The sequence below is a fragment of the Dromiciops gliroides genome, chromosome 2, assembly GCF_019393635.1.
Source record: "Dromiciops gliroides isolate mDroGli1 chromosome 2, mDroGli1.pri, whole genome shotgun sequence".
NCBI classification, from domain to species: domain Eukaryota; kingdom Metazoa; phylum Chordata; class Mammalia; order Microbiotheria; family Microbiotheriidae; genus Dromiciops; species Dromiciops gliroides.
In genome coordinates, this window is record NC_057862.1 from 519,264,476 (window position 1) to 519,281,685 (window position 17,210).

Below are 17,210 nucleotides of genomic sequence, written 5' to 3' on the forward strand. Positions count from 1 at the left end.
AACCCACATTTAGAATTTTAAATTACACAAGGAACAAGGAGATTGGTTAAAAGACTTGTAATTACCTAGGTAAAAGGTAATGGTCTGAATTAGGGTGGTGATGTGAGAAAGAATGCAGACATAGAAGTGCTAGGACTTGTCAAATAATTAGAAGAGGGGACATTCAAGTATCTTTCCTCTGAATATTGGAATCAGTTCCCATATTTACAGTGGCTAATATTTATGGGGCAGTAAGGGCTTTGTAGTGGATAAAGCATCAGGCCTGGAGTCAGGAGGACCTGAGTTCAAATCCAGTCTCTGACACTTACTGGTTGTGTAACCCTGGGCAATTTACTTTAATCCTGTTTGCCTCAGTTCATCTGTAAAATCCACTGTAGGAAATTGTAACCACTCCAGTATCCTTGCAAACAAACATGCAAACCCAAATGGGGTGGCAGGGAGTCAGACAAAACTAAGTTGACATAAAAAATAAATTTATTTGGTGTAATTTTGATTTTAAAGGATCCATCTAATTTGTTCTCTATAATTTCAAGAGACTAAAATCTGTCACTCATCCAGTTTATACTTTTCTTTTTTGTGGTGATGGGAGCAGGGAAGGAAGAGGGAAAAGCCTAATTTATATAGTGCTTATTATGTGCCAGGCACCAACTATGCTAAGTCCTTTACAAATATCTCATTTGATTCTTTCAACAACACTTTGAAGTAGGTGCTGTTATTTCCTCTTTCCACTGGAGGAAACAGGTAGACAGTTTAAATCACTTGCCCAGGGTCACATAGCTACTAAGTGTCTTAGGCCTGATTTGAATTCAGATCTTCCTGACTTCAGGCCCAGTGCTCTAACCACTGTGCTACTTAGGTGCCTCCACATCCAGAAAAAAGAACTGTGGAATCTGGATGCAGATTGAACCATATTGTTTCAACTTTTTTTGTTTTTTGAGGTTTTTCCCTTTTGTTCTGATTCTTCTTTCACAAAATGACTAATGCAGAAATATGTTTAATGTGATTGTACATATATAATCTATATCAGATTGCTTTCTGTCTTGGGGAGGGGGGTGGGAAGGATAAAAATTTTGAACTAGAAATCTTAGAAAAACAAATCTTTGAAAATTATCTCTCTATATAACTAGAAATTAATAAAACATTTTATGATAAAAAATTAAATTATTTTTTTAAAAAGAAAATTAATTGCTATAGACAAGTTTTGAGTAAGCATAGTATTGTCATAAAACTTAATTATATAGTACTAATCACAATAAATAATTGTATTAAAATATAAATTACTACGTAACTTTCAGGGACAAGAAATGGGCTAGCCATTGTGTTGCTTAAAATCTAAATTGTGGCTTCTAATCTGCCTCTCCCTGCCAGTCTTGGGGAACTTGGCTAAAAATCACTGATAAATTCAGTAAGAGTTTAGGCTTTTAAAGATTTATTAAAATATATATTATAAGTTTGTGAAGAGAGAGAGATTGAGAACAGATTCCTTATAGCATGGAAATCCTAACTCAGATCTAATTCGGTATAGCCAGAAAGAAAGCAATTTCCTTTCCTAGTAGCCCACATGAAATCTCTCGCCACCAAGCTGGTGTCCAAACGACTAAGATTCTCCCCCGCCCCACCACCCTTTATTCCATCTGCTGCCATGCTTGTTTCCTGGACTAAAAGAAGTTGATCCTCAATGGCTTCTCCCAGAAGCCATCTGTAACAGGAAGCAGGGCTGTCCACACACACATAGCTCCAAGCTAATTGGCTGGTAGCTTTGATTGACAAGTCCCACAGGTGGTTCTATAGATGTAACTTTTGGATGCTAGTCACATGGTCTCTAAATCACATGCTTTCTCCTCATGGCGGAGCTTCCCTACAGTATCTCTCTAGCAGGGATGCCATTCCAATTTTCACACCATGGAACTCTGCCATCCTATTAGTTACAGTATAGTTATTCATGGAATCCTGCATCCTTGAGGGTTGTTTGCAGGGAGTTTGAGTTTGTAGGCTTCTGAGTTTATGACCTTGGAGTTAGTTGGTCATCCAGGCTCTTAGAGGGCTGAATGGTGTTAATCTGTGTTGTCATACCTAGTCTCAAATACTTAAAATAACTTTCCTAGCATGTACTACTTTTCATTATACTTTGGTCTTACACAGAATTTGACCCCTTGCACAGGAGCGTAGTTGGTGGTTTGTGGTTTAGATAGGTAGTTATTCACTGCGAAGATGTATATGAAGAGAATGAAGGCCAAGAAGTGATAAAAATCACACAATACAGGGCATTAAGGTTTATTGAAGTGCTTTCCTCACAAAAGTCCTGTGAGATAGATATTACCCCCCCTTTTTTTTAAATTAATAAAGTATTTTTTTTCCATTACATGTAAAGATAGTTCTCAACTTTTGTTTATACAAGCTTTCCAATTTCAGATTTTTCTCCCTCCCTCCCCCCTCCCCTAGACAACAGGTAATCTGATATCGGTTTTATATATATATATACACACACACATATACACACACACACACACACACACATTATAACATTAATCCTATTTCTGCATTAGTCATGTTATAAGAGAAAAAATCAGAGCAATGATGAAAAACCTCAAAATAGAAAAAAACAAAAGAAATAGTACGGTTCATTCAGCATCTATACTCCAGTTTTTGTTTTTTTTTTCTTGGATTTGGAGATCCTCTTCTGTCATGAGTTCCCTGGAACTCTTCTATACCATTGCATTGGTGAGAAGAATATAGTCCGGGGCAGCTAGGTGGCACAGTGGATAGAACACTGGCCCTGGAGTCAGGAGTACCTGAGTTCAAATCCAGTCTCAGACACTTAACACTTACTAGCTGTGTGACCCTGGGCAAGTCACTTAACCCCAATTGCCTCACTAAAAAAAAAAAAAAAAAGAAAGAAAAGAGAAGAATATAGTCCATCACAGTAGATCAACACTCAATGTTGATGATACTGTGTACAATGTTCTTCTGGTTCTGCTCATCTCACTCATCATCAGCTCACACAAGACCCTCCAGGTTTCTTTGAACTCCTCCTGCTCATCATTTCTTACAGCACAATAGTATTCCATTGTATTCATATACCACAACTTGTCCAGCCATTCCCCAATTGATGGGCACCCCCTCAACTTCCAATTCCTTGCCACCACATAAAGAGCAGCTATAAATATTTTTGTACATGTGGGTCCCTTTCCCCCCTCCATGATTTCTTTGGGGAAAAGACCCCAAAGTGGTATTGCTGGATATTACCCCCCTTTTTATGAATCAAACCGAAGCAGAGTGCACTGATCCAACCATTCTGGAGAGCAATTTGGAACTATGCCCAAAGGGCTATGGGACTGTTCATACCCTTTGACCCAGTGGTACCATGGCTAGGTCTGTATCCCAAAGAGACCATAGAAAAGGGAAAAGGACCCACATGTAGAAAAATATTTATAGCAAATAAATGTTGGCAAAGAATTAGAAATCGAGGGAATGCCCATCAATAAACAAGTTGTGGTATATGAATGTAATGGAATACTATTGTGCTGTGAGAAATGATGAGCAGGAGGATTTCAAAGAAACCTAGAAGGACTTACATGAACTGATGCTGACTGAGAGGAGCAGAACCAGGAGAACACTGTACACAGTATCAACAACATTGTGTGATGATCAACTGTGATGGACTTGGTTCTTCTCAGCAGTGCAATGATCCAAAACAATTTCAAAGAACTCATGATAGAAAATGTTCTCAACATCCAGAAAAAAAGAACTGTGGATTCTGAATGCAGATTGAACCATACTGTTTCTACTTTTAGGCTGTTTTTTCCTTTTTTGAGTTTTTTCCCTTGTGCTCTGACTTTTTTTTTTTTTTTGCAGGGCATTGGGGGTTAAGTGACTTGCCCAAGGTCACACAGCTAGTAAGTGTCAAGTGTCTGAAGCCGGATTTGAACTCAGGAACTCCTGAATCCAGGGCTGGTGCTTTATCCACTGCACCACCTAGCCGCCCCCCTGACTCTTCTTTCACAATATAACTAATGCAGAAATATGTTTAATGTGATTGCACATATATAACCTATATCAGATTGCTGTCTTGAGGGGAAGGGAGGGAAGGGAAAGTGGGAGAAAAATTTGGAACTAAAAATCCTGTGAAAACAAATGTTGAAAACTATCCTTACATGTAACTGGAAAATAATAAAAATACTTTTATTTTTAAAAAACTGAATTAGAGAAAGTAAAGTGAGTTGCTAGCCCAAAGTGTTAATGATATTCATAGTCAATGAATGAAAAGTGGCTTAACTATGTAGATTTTAGTACAATTCTATTTCTAGCATTTAGGAGCTAGAAACTCACAAGTCATCATACAGATAAAGAGAGAGAAGGGAGTCAATTTCCACTATTCTCTTCATCCCTAATTTGCTAGACCAATTTTTTTTTTTTGTAGCAATGGGATAAAGATAAAACTTGTCCTCTCAAGGATATACAAAGCCAGCTGGAAAAATTGAGGATTCTTTATCTGTAAGAAGATGAAACAAGGGACATGACAGCTTTGTTCAAGTATTTGAAGAGCTGCAGTATGTTGGAAGGAATTAGAATTGTTTGAGTCCTAGAGGGCAAAGCCAGGAACAATTGGTGGCAGTTAGAGAAAGGCAACTTCAAGCTTGATTTTTTTTTTAACTTTTTTTCTTTTTCAGGGCAATGAGGGTTAAGTGACTTGCCCAGGGTCACCCAGCTAGTGTCAAGTGTCTGAGGCCACATTTGAACTTAGGTCCTCCTGAATTCAGGGCCAGTGCTTTATCCACTGTGCCATCTAGCTATCCCCCAGGCTTAGTATTGAGGAAGAAACTCCTAACAATAGGTCTCTCCAAAAGTAATGGGGCTACCCTGAGAAGTAGTGCAATCCCTTCTCAATGGAGGGCAAGCAGAAACTGAGTGTCCACTTGTGTATGTTAGGGGGAAGATTTCTTTACTGTGTATGAGATTGACTAAATGGCTGCTGGGATCCTGTCTAACAAATTAGGTGTTTTATAAACCGCCTTTTAATGTGGAAAATACTATGCTAGGCACGAGGGGGGTGGGAGAAGACAAAAATGCAATCATCCCTATTCTCAAGGATCATACATGTCCTGGAAAACACACGTGTATAAATAAGTAAAAAAAATAAGGTAATGGGAAGGAGTGAACTAATGCAGGTAGAGACTTCACAGAGATAGTGTCATCTGAACTGAGTTTTAAAACAAATAAAGGACTTTGAGAGGCAAAAATGAGAAAGTATAGGGGATGGAGGCAGGAGAACTTTTTCCACTCCTGACCCCCTTTTGCTCAAGAAATTAATATGCAACCCTAGGTATGTAGGTATATAACATAGGTATGCATAACCTTTTACTATTGCCCCATTTTTCACACCCCCACATGGGGTTGCAACCCACAGTTTAAGAAGCTAGGCGCTAGAACACAATAAAAAGTAATTTTTCACACTAAATGGTTTGAAATGTACATACAAAATATATGCACGATCCAATAAAAGAACAAGAACTGTCCATTGAGCACTGCTGTATTCTCACCTTTAGTTTAAAATTTTTCCTGTAGTAGCTCTTGCCATACCTGTAGTTTCTCCATTATCTTTCATATGTTTATATATATATATGTTTATATATATATATATATATATATATATATATATATATATATATATATATATATGATCTGGAGCTTTCACAGAAATAGCAGCTATATTGTAAAGGAAAGAAAGAACACTGAACTTTTAAGTCAGAATACTTGGATTCAAGTCCCAAATGTACCATCTACCTTTGCAGTAATTTCTTCCTGATTCCTGTAGCAAACTTTCTGATGCTTTACTCATTTACAAAATGTGGCGATGTCTGCATTACCGACTTCAGGGGGTTGTTAAAGTGCTCCTCTGTATCCAATACACATATTCTATTTGAACTAGCTGTGTTGTTATAAACCCCAATTGGCTTGAAAGTGAAATCACTCATTTCACCCCTATAACCCTCTCACAAGAAGCATATAGCCTGAATTTAATGTTGTATATGGTTCAGAAGATAGGACAAAGACCCAGATGCAAAACCTAAAAAGCCCATCAGTTACAACCTTCTTGCCCCTCTTACTGCCTCTGTTCAACTCTATTTCCTTAATTTCAGACAAGCTCATCAAGCTGGGAAAATAAAAGATTGGCTCATATGCACCAAACCATTTGATCATGTGGGTGAAAGAATCTAGAACCTATGACGACTTCAATAGTGATGGGTCATGAAGCTAAAACAGATAATAGTGGGAAAAACTCTTCTAAGCTTCATTCACACAACAGATTGGCACTGAGTATATCATTGAAAGCAGCAAACTTCAATAAATTCATGACAATTTATATGTTGGCACTTCTGAATCTAGTAGCACCTCATTGAAAAGTCTTTATTATAAAAACAAAACTTAGAAAAAGCTTGTCTATAGAGTCAATGTGAAGAATAAATTCTCAACCTCTCAAGAGAAGCTATTATTATAAATAAGTCTAATTTTATATCAGCGAAGAACAAATTTACTGGGAACCTATTCTAGCATTGAACAAGTACTATAAAATGGAATATTAAATAAGTCTATTCTTAATTCACTTCCTCCTTCAACCTTTTTTCATCCTAAGTTCAGTCCTTTTTGCTTATTAGTCAATGAAGTAAATTACGAAGTAGCTGGGAACGCATTTGATTTAATGTACAAAGTCAGAAGAATCTTGGAAATTAAAGTTATAGGAAAAATATGCAGAATCTCTTTTTAGACATCCTGTGAACAAGCTTGAAACTAGGAAACTTCTTAGTTTTATTTTATTAAATGAGAAATATTAAATAGTGAAAAAATAAACAACTTTCAAAATGACTTTTAAGAAATTTACACCAAGCAAGAGAATATTATAAGTGGTAAAAATAAATTTCTGAATCTACTAAAGAATTTGGATAACAAATGGTAAAAGTCTTTTCCTGAAGAAGGTCCAGGTGGATAATAAAATTACTTCTAGTTGGAAAGCAAAAACTCTGGTTTCATTAAGTAAAACAATTTTATTCCTTTGAAAGGATTTATACACTGTGTCAACTTGTTTAATCTCTTACTAAATAGGTGTTTCTTATTTGTACACCAAACAGGATACAAATAAAAAATTGCTAGTTTACCAACATATTAAAAATATAGGTTGATCAAAGTACTTGCTCTGCCTGGAAAAAAAAAATCAGAATATATTTCAAGATACCAATAAACATAGAAAACCAACATATACAGACTATTGACAGTATATATCATATTTGACTAAAAATATTCTTCTATTTTTACAATGACCTTTAGTTATCAACTCCAAATTTGGATCCTGTGAATCCATCAGGGTTTGCTAATAAATTTGTATTCAAATGTGTAACTCAAAGGCACTCAACTCAGTGGTCACAAGTTCCTGAGCTTAAGTATGAAATCAGATCCTTAAAAAAATTGTTTTTTAAAAAAAGATATATATATATATAGAGAGAGAGATGAGCACAGAATAAAAAATGCTTAATAAGTAATACATAGTACACAAAATAACATGAATAATAATTTAAGACGATACAGGATGCTAAAGAGAGAACACTGGAAGGAAAAGGAACTGCTTTATAGAAGCAAAATAAGATGCATAAAAATTACTTTTCCTCCAAAAATAAGCTTCTTTGAAAGTCAGACTGATGATTTTAAATCCTAGAAAAATGAAAATAAAGGCAAAACATGAAAAAATTATCTTAAGTTGAAAAATACAAATACAGTCCCTCAGGTTAGTTAGTTCCAACTCCCCAAGGCATATATGGGATGTGAAATCATTCACAAATCAAGTATAAATTGAAGGGACACAGACAAGAAGAGGAAAGCAGAATCAGTAGAGATTGAGTGATAAAATTGAAGGGCAACTTTAAAGACATCATCAAATTTGTAGCCAGCTGTTCAAATAATTTCTTAAGTTCTTTTTCATCCAACCAATAGAAAATTAATAGATATGTAACCAAAGTTCACCAACATCAGGTTAGGGTCAAACTTTATCTACAAAAGCATATATGTATTTAGTTTGATAGAAAAATGTGGAATGTCCCATTAATTTTCAGTTCTTGTCTGCCAACACTAAACATAAAGCACAAGTTGACATTTTCATAGCATAATTAGTTTTGGCAGGATTTTCTTGGCTTCAAAATTCACTTTCTTCATATATGCATAGAATTATACTGAGGATAAAAAGTAAGTTATACATATCATCTGCTACAGTTCATAAGGCCTTTCTCATTATTAGTCACCTTATTTGTGTATATCAGTAGGGCCATAATGTTAAAGTAAAAATAAAACATTTTCAAAGTGCAACTGTATTCCATTCGACCAGATTGCTCAGTTTTCTGTATTCTCTAGTTGACCGCCACTCTCAGGTTTTTTTTCTTGTGATATATACAGGAAGTTACAGCAGATAAACAAAGGAAAGATGAGAAGTCTGCTATCCAAATTCATCACCACTTGCTCCTATATAAAATAAATTTGAAAACATGTCACAAAAGTAAGCAGGACAAGAAACACAGTTAACATCTTTAAAATTTAAAGGTCAAGAGGGTAAATATGGAGACACAAAGATGAAAATGATAGCATCTAGCCTCTGAAATGAAAATGCTATAGGAAGCCACTGGACCTGTTAAAGCAGTGTGAATGGTGCTAATGTGATCTCGGGCTTTAATCAAGTTTAGTGTTCAAATTAAGGAGGAGTGTGGTGGGGAAAGGTCAACAATTTCACTGCATCTTGGACTGGGGAGACTACATTTCAAATATCAGGTCTAGTTTTAAGAAACATGCTTTGAGATACTCAGACAAAATATAGAATGTGTATGAAGAGGTAACTTCCAATCATGTCAATATAGGTGCAATTAAAATACTTATTAATCACCTAACATATGCAAGATACTGTGCTGAAGCCACAAAGAAAAAAAGAGCTTTCTAAATGAGCTTAACATTCTACTGAAGATACTATATGAACTCAGATTAAGTACAGTAAAGAAAAAGCACTAAAAATGATGGGAGTGTGTATGTACATGTGAACACATCATCATGTACACACTCTGGGACTTATAGGTTCACATACACAAATCTGGAATAGTTTCTCAGTTGTGGCACCAGAGTTAAGCCTCCCAAAAAAGAAGATTCTGAGAGGCAAAGAGTACATGCATTTCAGGCATGGGGAAAGCAGCCGTCAGGGAGATGGGGAATGGACTGCTGAGTTTAGAGGTCAGGTCAGTTCATCTGGAAAGAAAAATGTATTCATGAAGAGGAGCAGTATGAAATAAGACAGGAAGCAAAGCCTATACAAAGTATTAAGTTTCAGGCTGAGAAATTTGTATTTTATCTCAAAAGCAGGAGAGAGTTTCTGAAGGTTTTCTGAGTAGGGGAGTGATAGGGTCACAAATATAATAGGAATATTATATTTGAGGGCAGCTAGGTGGTGCTGTGGATAGAGCACTGGCCCTGGATTCAGAAGGACCTGAGTTCAAATCCGACCTCAGACACTTGACACTTACTAGTTGTGTGACCCTGGGCAAGTCATTTAACCCCAACTGCCTCACCAAAAAAAGAAAAAAAGAAATATTATATTTAACAATATGGAGGATGGTTTTGAGAGGGAAAACCTCAAAAGCAGGTAGTAAGCAAGAGTTTATGAGGGCCTGCACTGGACTGGTGGGACAAGTGACAGTAATGGATATAGAGTGTGAGCAAAGAGTCAAAAAAGTCTCAAAGGTTATGAACTTGAGAGGCTGGAAAGATAGTGGTATTCTCAAAAGAAATAGGGATAAGTTTAAGGAAGAAGACAAATTCAGTTTTGGCTATAAAGTTTGAGAAGCTGACAGGACAACCAAATGAAAATGTTCAGCAGGCAATTGGTGATACAAGAAAGAGTTGAAGAAAGAGTTTAGAGCTGGATATATAGATCATCTGTACACACATAAGAACTGAGTTCATGGGAATGGATGAGCTCTCGAAGGGGAAAGTAGAGAGAGAGTCAAGCAGAGGGCCCATTTAGATGAGCAGGAGGTCAACAAATTTAATTCTTCTATTAAAAAGTAGTCCCAGGGCTTTCCCATCTGCCCTGCCTGCCACTGCCTCCTGAGGTCTCACAGGCCTAACCATTAGCCCTTTGGGACTTCTGGGCCTTTCAATCAATGTGGTCTCTTCAGATTAGAATGTGAACTCAAGAGTATTAGAACTATCTTCACTTTAACACTTCAGGGGCTCATGATCCGGAACCTTGCAAGCACAAATGCACTTTCATTCATTCATTCTAGGTGCTGCATTTTAGGATAAATACTATTAAGCTGGGGTGTCTAAAGGAGGGCAAACCAGGGTGACAAAAATCTTCAAGATCATGACATATGAGGAAACTTGGAATGTTTAGCCTGAAGGAGAGACATGATAGCCGTGTTCAAGTATCTGAAGAGCTGTTATATGGAGAAGTATTAGACCTTTCTCCTTGGTTTTAAAAAAAAAGAACCTGGAGAAATTGGTAGAAGTTACAAAGACAAAGATTTAGCTTTGAGATAAGGAAAATACCTAGAAACAATTTAATTTTTTTGGGGGGGGGGGCTGGGCAATTGGAGTTAAGTGACTTGCCCAGGGTCACACAGCTAGTAAGTGTTAAGTGTCTGAGGCTGGATTTGAACCCAGGTCCTCCTGAATCCAGGTCTGGAGCTCTATCCACTGCACCATCTAGCTGCCCCCTAACAATTTAATTTTAAATGGTTTAATTTTACCTTCCTGCTCCATAGATCTAGTTTTTTTGTGTGTGTGTTTTTTTTTTTTAGTGAGGCAATTGGGGTTAAGTGACTTGCCCAGGGTCACACAGCTAGTAAATGTTAAGTGTCTGAGGCCGGATTTGAACTCAGGTACTCCTGACTCCAGGGCCGGTGCTCTATCCACTGTGCCACCTAGCTGCCCCTCCACAGAGCTAGTTTTTAAAGTTTATTTCCTATAGGAGATATTCTAATTTCTCACTATCTTCTAGAATCTACACATTAATCATTACAAAAAACATTACTTGAATGATACACTTTCTGTACAACTGTTAAGAACCAACTTTCTATTAATGTAAAGCATTAAACAGAATATTATTTTAAAAAGGCGACAAAATCAACCTACCTGATCCTTTTCAAGAGTAAGTATTTGGTATCCAGTTGTTCTGCTACAAATCAGTTTCCCATTACTATCAAGAGAAGCCAGACGTAATCTAGGATTATGAAGAAAACATCCTTATCAAATAAACTGAAAACTGAATACCATTAATGAATTTTAATTGCCAATTTCTTTTTGAAACCTCAATTTTACTTACTGCTTTTACCTTTATATCTTTCCTTCCTGATAAGACTTTACAGAACCAATTAATCTGAATTCAAGGTATAATCTGATTTCTTTAGCCTTATGGACCCCTGCTATCATACAATTCTTGAGATATAAGAAAAATAATTGGTGATGTCCATACAATTAATTTACTTAAAAAAATTTGGGGGCAGCTAGGTGGCACAGTGGATAGAGCACCGGCCCTGGAGGCAGGAGTACCTGAGTTCAAATCTGGCCTCAAACACTTAACACTTACTAGCTGTGTGACCCTGGGCAAGTCACTTAACCCCAATTGCCTCACTAAAAAAAAAAAAAGTATTTGCTTGGCAGACTATGTCAGTTTGTCTGCCTACCTAATTCCTCATTAAATATATACTATAAGAAAAGACTAGTAATAAAAGTTGGTGTTATCAGTACTGTACAAAGTTGTAGATATGGCCAGCACATTGACATTCTGTCATACTGCCATCTTTATGACTTTTGACACCTATGTATTATTATTATTATTATTTTTTGGTTTTGCAGGGTAATGAGGGTTAAGTGACTTGCCCAGGGTTATACAGCTAGTAAGTGTCAAGTGTCTGAGGCCAGATTTGAACTCAGGTCCTCCTGAATCCAGGACCGGTGCTTTATCCACTGTGCCATGTAGCTGCCCCCCCACCCCAACACCTATGTATTATTAGTACAGATGATGCATAATATCAATGCTACTGATGGTGAAATACTATATTCTATAGCACTACTTTCTATTCATCCCTTAGATTCTAGGATTACTACTCCAGAAACTCTGAGGTTTTGGGCATATAATGCAAACACCAAACATTATTAACCAGTTCCACAGAAAATAATTTACAAGAAGCAGTCAGTTGCACAGCTTCCTGGGTAGACTACCTCAGGTGAAGTCTCTAGTGACTTGGCAGTACCGCTGGGGACTCTGTGGCCACTGGGCTATACATGATGTTCACTGGGGGAAGCCTATGCAGAATACACTTATATTATACCTCACTGGGGCTTTGTCAGTTCTAATAATCATCTCCCTCTTATTCTTTTATCCTACCTGAATGCTATATTTCTTCGAGGCTGTAAACTGACAGATCCACTGCACGGCTGATTCAGTGTGTTTCGTTTGAAAATAATATAGCGATTGGTGTAAGTGACAAGTAAGTCAAAGCCAAAGTTAAACCCTGTCCACCGCCAGCAGTACTTAAAAAGAAAGAAAGAAGCTGTTATTTCAGTTTATGATGTTGGTAAGTAAACAATAATTCAAAATGCAATAAGCCTGAGGTTGCTGCTATTGCTTTCCTATGACTCTTACACTCCTCTTTCCCTTGTGCCACTATCCATCATTGGCTTCCTATACCCCACCTTTCCAATCTTTCCAATCTGTTACCTCAACATAACTATTAACTATTGACAGGTACTGGTTAGATTCATCTTTGCCAGGCTGCCTTAAAATAAAAATGAGAACTCTAACCAGAAACCCAAGATAGGATAGCCCAGGGAGCCAAGAGGCTAGGAGGAAATAACCATCACTGCCCATCAGCTCTTCCTTGCTTGTATTTTAAGCTCTTTGAACCTCAAATACCAGAAGACTGGTTAATCAACAAACACACAGAGGTGGTTAAGGAACACCTAGTGGGTCAAATAAAACAGAACATGGTTACCATCATAAAACTCCAATGCTTCTTCTCAACACTGGTGACAGGGTCTTACCAAGATTGAAATGCTTCTAGTACAGACTTAGCCATGGTCTATGTGTCTACTGTCCAAGGATTACCCATTGCTAAATTTGGAAAGGCTCAACTATCACAGGTTCAGACTTTCAAAGATCATCCACTAAGTTAGAGGGGGAAAATACCCACAAACCAATGAAAAGATTCTTAAAGCATGTTCTAATCATTTGAGAACTCAAATATAAAGGAAGAAAGCCTGAATTATGGTGCACATATTCACAATTATAAATGTAAAAAAATATAAGTATCAACACAGAGGACAATAGTTGCTCTATATCCAAGCACAAGGCCTGGGCAGCAGGGCCTTTGTGTCAGCAATTAATTTTCTAAGTAGAAGAAATACCATACTTTCTATTTTACTGTTTAATGATTGGGATAAGATTGTAAACAAACCACAATTGACACTTACTTCACCATCCTTGGCAAGTTTTCTACCACACCTCATGCTATTTCCTTCAAGTTCCTCTTTATTAATTTCCTGAGGTCTAGAAATATATATAACAAATGATTTTGATGACAGAAAATAGCTCACTGTGAATTCTGAAGTAAAAGAACAGAGAAATACATGCTACTAGATTTAAAGTATGAATTTTCCCACTAGTGGTACTGAGAGAGACAGGGATACTTTGATTTAATTATGTGATTTGGCATCTTTCGTTAAATAAGCAGCTTCAAATTTCACATTGTGTTTCTCATCATCTCCATTTCTATTCTGTGCCTACTAGACTTATATGAACCAGAGAAGGGAAAGAATAGGAATATCCAGAGATATTACTAACAATATTATCTTATATTGATGAGATTAATATTCTTTACATTGCTTTCACATCCTTTTAGATTAAAAGGCACAATTTTACTCTCAAATGAATGAGAGGAGTCCTTTTAAAATCTAGATCATTTAAAATATAACAAATATTATTATAATGATCTGCATTTATATAGCAACTACTATGTGGCAAGCACTGTACTAAACACTTTATATATAATCTCAGTTAATCAATAAAACCCTCACAAATTTTGATTCTATTAATCCATATCCACTCAAGGAAGGAAGCATTAATTTAATCTCCCAGCAAATCTGAAAATTATGCATTAGGAAAACAAAACAGTAATTCAGGTTATTGTCACAATCAGAGACTTACATGGCAGCTTCAAGCAACAAAGACTATATGCTATGGTAAAAATTATTGGAGTTTAGCTGACTCATTTGTGGGGGCCACACCTGGCCCACCCTGAAAGTCAGAAGGAGAAACCTCTCCATAGGCAGTTTTTGAAGGACCTCCCTTTTGGGGGGAGGAAGACTGAATGCTCCCTGAGGGGAGGCTGAGGCACTTCCGATTGCTAGTTCTCTCTCTCCTCTGCCTTCCCTGTGGCGCATGAGCAAGTAGCAGACTTCCCAGGTGTGGTGAGTGAACACAATAGCCCTGCATTCCTTTGAATTAGCTTAATTGGAAACGAGCTGGGGACTGTATAGACTTAGGTTAGAGCTAGGAGAATTTATCTGTATTTTTTTCCCTACTTCCTTATCTTTGATTTTTATTAATTTCACCTATGTTGTCTAATTAATTCCCAAGTAATAAAATCTGATCCTTTTGTGGAAAAGAAGCTGTAAGGCTCCTTTCTTATTGGCCTGGGAGAAATATCTAAAAGGGCAGTTCAGAGGAAAGGGACCTTTGAACCTAGAATCATATTTTCCTCATTATTTCCTGGACCCCAATATTTCAGCGAGTCACCCAATTAACTCTCCATATATTAAATTTGACCCCCACAATGCAATATCCAATTTTATAAGCATGGCCAAGAATGCCATACTATAACCATACCAGTAAATTTAAATATTATATCTTATTGCATGTCATAAATAAGTACAAAATTCCATTAAACTGTTGCTTCATTAGCCAATAAATGCACTTAATAAGAGCTGACTTGTAAAGCCTTAGCTTTTATTATGTATTTCAGTCTTATAGTTTGGACTCTTTAGTGTAACCAATGTAAATTATAATTTACAGCAAAAGAGTGGATTAAAAAAAAAAAGTCTGATAGCATATACCTACCCTGTATCACTGTCTTGTTCTGCCCTGAGCATAGCAAACCATTGCTGTTTGTAAACAGAAGCCAACCATTCTAAAATTCAAAGGTAAAAATGAATAAAGTTCAGAGGATTTACACAGTTTTTAAAAGATGAGGAAACTAAAGCATAATTATAAATCATTCAGTTAGTTTGCATTCCACAAATTCATTATATTCAAAACAGTAAAGCATTTGAAGAGTAAAAGTTTTATGTGCAATTCTCCAAGACTGTAAACTTCAGAGAAACTTCTCATCTGCCATGAAAGAAGTCCCTCATGGTAAGGTATCCACATTGATGAAATAAAAAGTAGAGTCCAAGCAAAAGAGCTATGATTTTGTTTGTTTGTTTGTTTTTGTTTTTTGTGAGGCAATTGGGGTTAAGTGACTTGCCCAGGGTCACATAGCTAGTAAGTGTTAAGTGTCTGAGGTCGGATTTGAACTCAGGTACTCCTGAATCCAGGGCCGGTGCTCTATCCACTGCACCATCTAGCTGCCCCTATGATTTTGTTTTAAGGTTTATTTTAATTATTATTCAGGAAGAACCGACTTAATCACATTTTTTTTCTAACAAAATGTATGTTTCTTTATTGTTTGATTCACCCTAATTCTTCATATTTCAAAGGCAGACTAGACTTTCATTCTAGAAGATATATAAATTCTAAAGGCAAGAAAGATCACATACAAACACATCTCTGATACACATAGTTTGTATCTTAGGTATACCTCAGGATAACATCATGAATAATGATTTGGTTACTTTATTTACCACATCTAGATGAAGACAACTAAGTAGCCACTTGCTAAAATGAACCAATTCAGCAAGCTTATTCATGAATACTTGGGTGATAATTTTGTCACAGTATATTAGGTAAAGTGAAAGCATCAAGAAAAACAAGCTATCTCAACTAAATCAAACTTATGTTTGGATACCTTCCTTTAACAATAAAAGCAAAAAAGAAACCTATTTAAATAAGCAAAAACCCTGTGCATGCTTGAATTTTTAGTTTAAAACAAAATATAGCTAATTTGGTCTTTGTTTTCCTGATTCCTTTTTATTCATCATCAGAAAATCATTTTCTGCTATTTGAGGGTCAAATGATCTTTTAATCTTAATAGGATTTTTTTCTAGTTACATGTAAAGATAGTTTAACATTTGTTTTCATAAAGATTTTAAGTTCCAAATTTTTCTTCCTCCCTCCCTTCCCTCCCCTCTCCCCAAGACAGCAAGCAATCTGACATAAGTTACACACACACACAATCACATTAAACACATTTCCACATAAGTCATGATGTGAAAGAAGAATCAGAACAAAAGGGAAAAAACCTCAAGAAAGAAAAAACAAAAAAGGTAAAAATAGTATGGTTCAATCTGCATTAAGATTCCACAGTTCTTTTTCTGGATGTGGAAAGCATTTTCCATCATGAATCCTTTGGAATTGTCTTGAATCATATATCACAGCTGACAAATTATTTCTTTTCAAATAAATCAGTACCACTAAAGGAAATATTCTTTCTATAACTTGAAAAAAAATATTTTAATTGCATATCATTTCAGGAATATCATATCAATCAAGGTGGTTGAGTACCCTTTCTCTGAACTGATGATCAGGCTCTCTACAGAATCATCCATCTCTACAGAAGTGCTTCTCTGATGCCTCATTGTGGCATGAAAGTAACCTTGCTTTCTCAAAAGGCTAGGGATAATGGAATGTAGTAAGCTTTTCTAAGTTGTGTACAATCACATTAAACATATATTTCTGCATTGGTCATGTGAAAGAAAAATCAAAACAAAAGGGAAAGACCTCTAATAAAGGAAAAAAAAAGTAGAAACAGTATGGTTCAATCTGCATTCAGATTCCACAGTTCTTTTTTCTGGATGTGGAGAGCATCACGAATTCTTTGGAATTGTCTTGGATGATTGTATTGCTGAGGAGAGCTAAGTCTAGTAAGCTTTTCTAGGTTGTAACAAGCTGAGAAGGTTTTAAGTGTCGGTCCATCACTGACTGAACTCTATTGTACAAGATCTGGTCTAGCTAAATTCAGAGAGGC

General features: G+C 36.3%; 1 protein-coding gene across 2 annotated transcripts in view; it reads right to left on the bottom strand.

Annotated features, from left to right (window-relative positions):
- Positions 1-6,136: 6,136 nt before the first annotated feature.
- The window catches only part of GMCL1 (germ cell-less 1, spermatogenesis associated), a 35,224-nt gene continuing 24,150 nt past the window's right edge, over positions 6,137-17,210 (bottom strand). For both annotated transcript variants that reach the window (XM_043990374.1, XM_043990375.1), the window contains exons 10-14: positions 15,146-15,215; positions 13,501-13,576; positions 12,416-12,561; positions 11,161-11,248; positions 6,137-8,505 (exon numbers count right to left, since the gene is read on the bottom strand). In XM_043990374.1, coding sequence (XP_043846309.1) covers positions 8,377-8,505; positions 11,161-11,248; positions 12,416-12,561; positions 13,501-13,576; positions 15,146-15,215 — 509 coding nt within the window. In that variant the 3' untranslated portion in view covers positions 6,137-8,376. The remainder of the gene's footprint in view (positions 8,506-11,160; positions 11,249-12,415; positions 12,562-13,500; positions 13,577-15,145; positions 15,216-17,210) is intronic.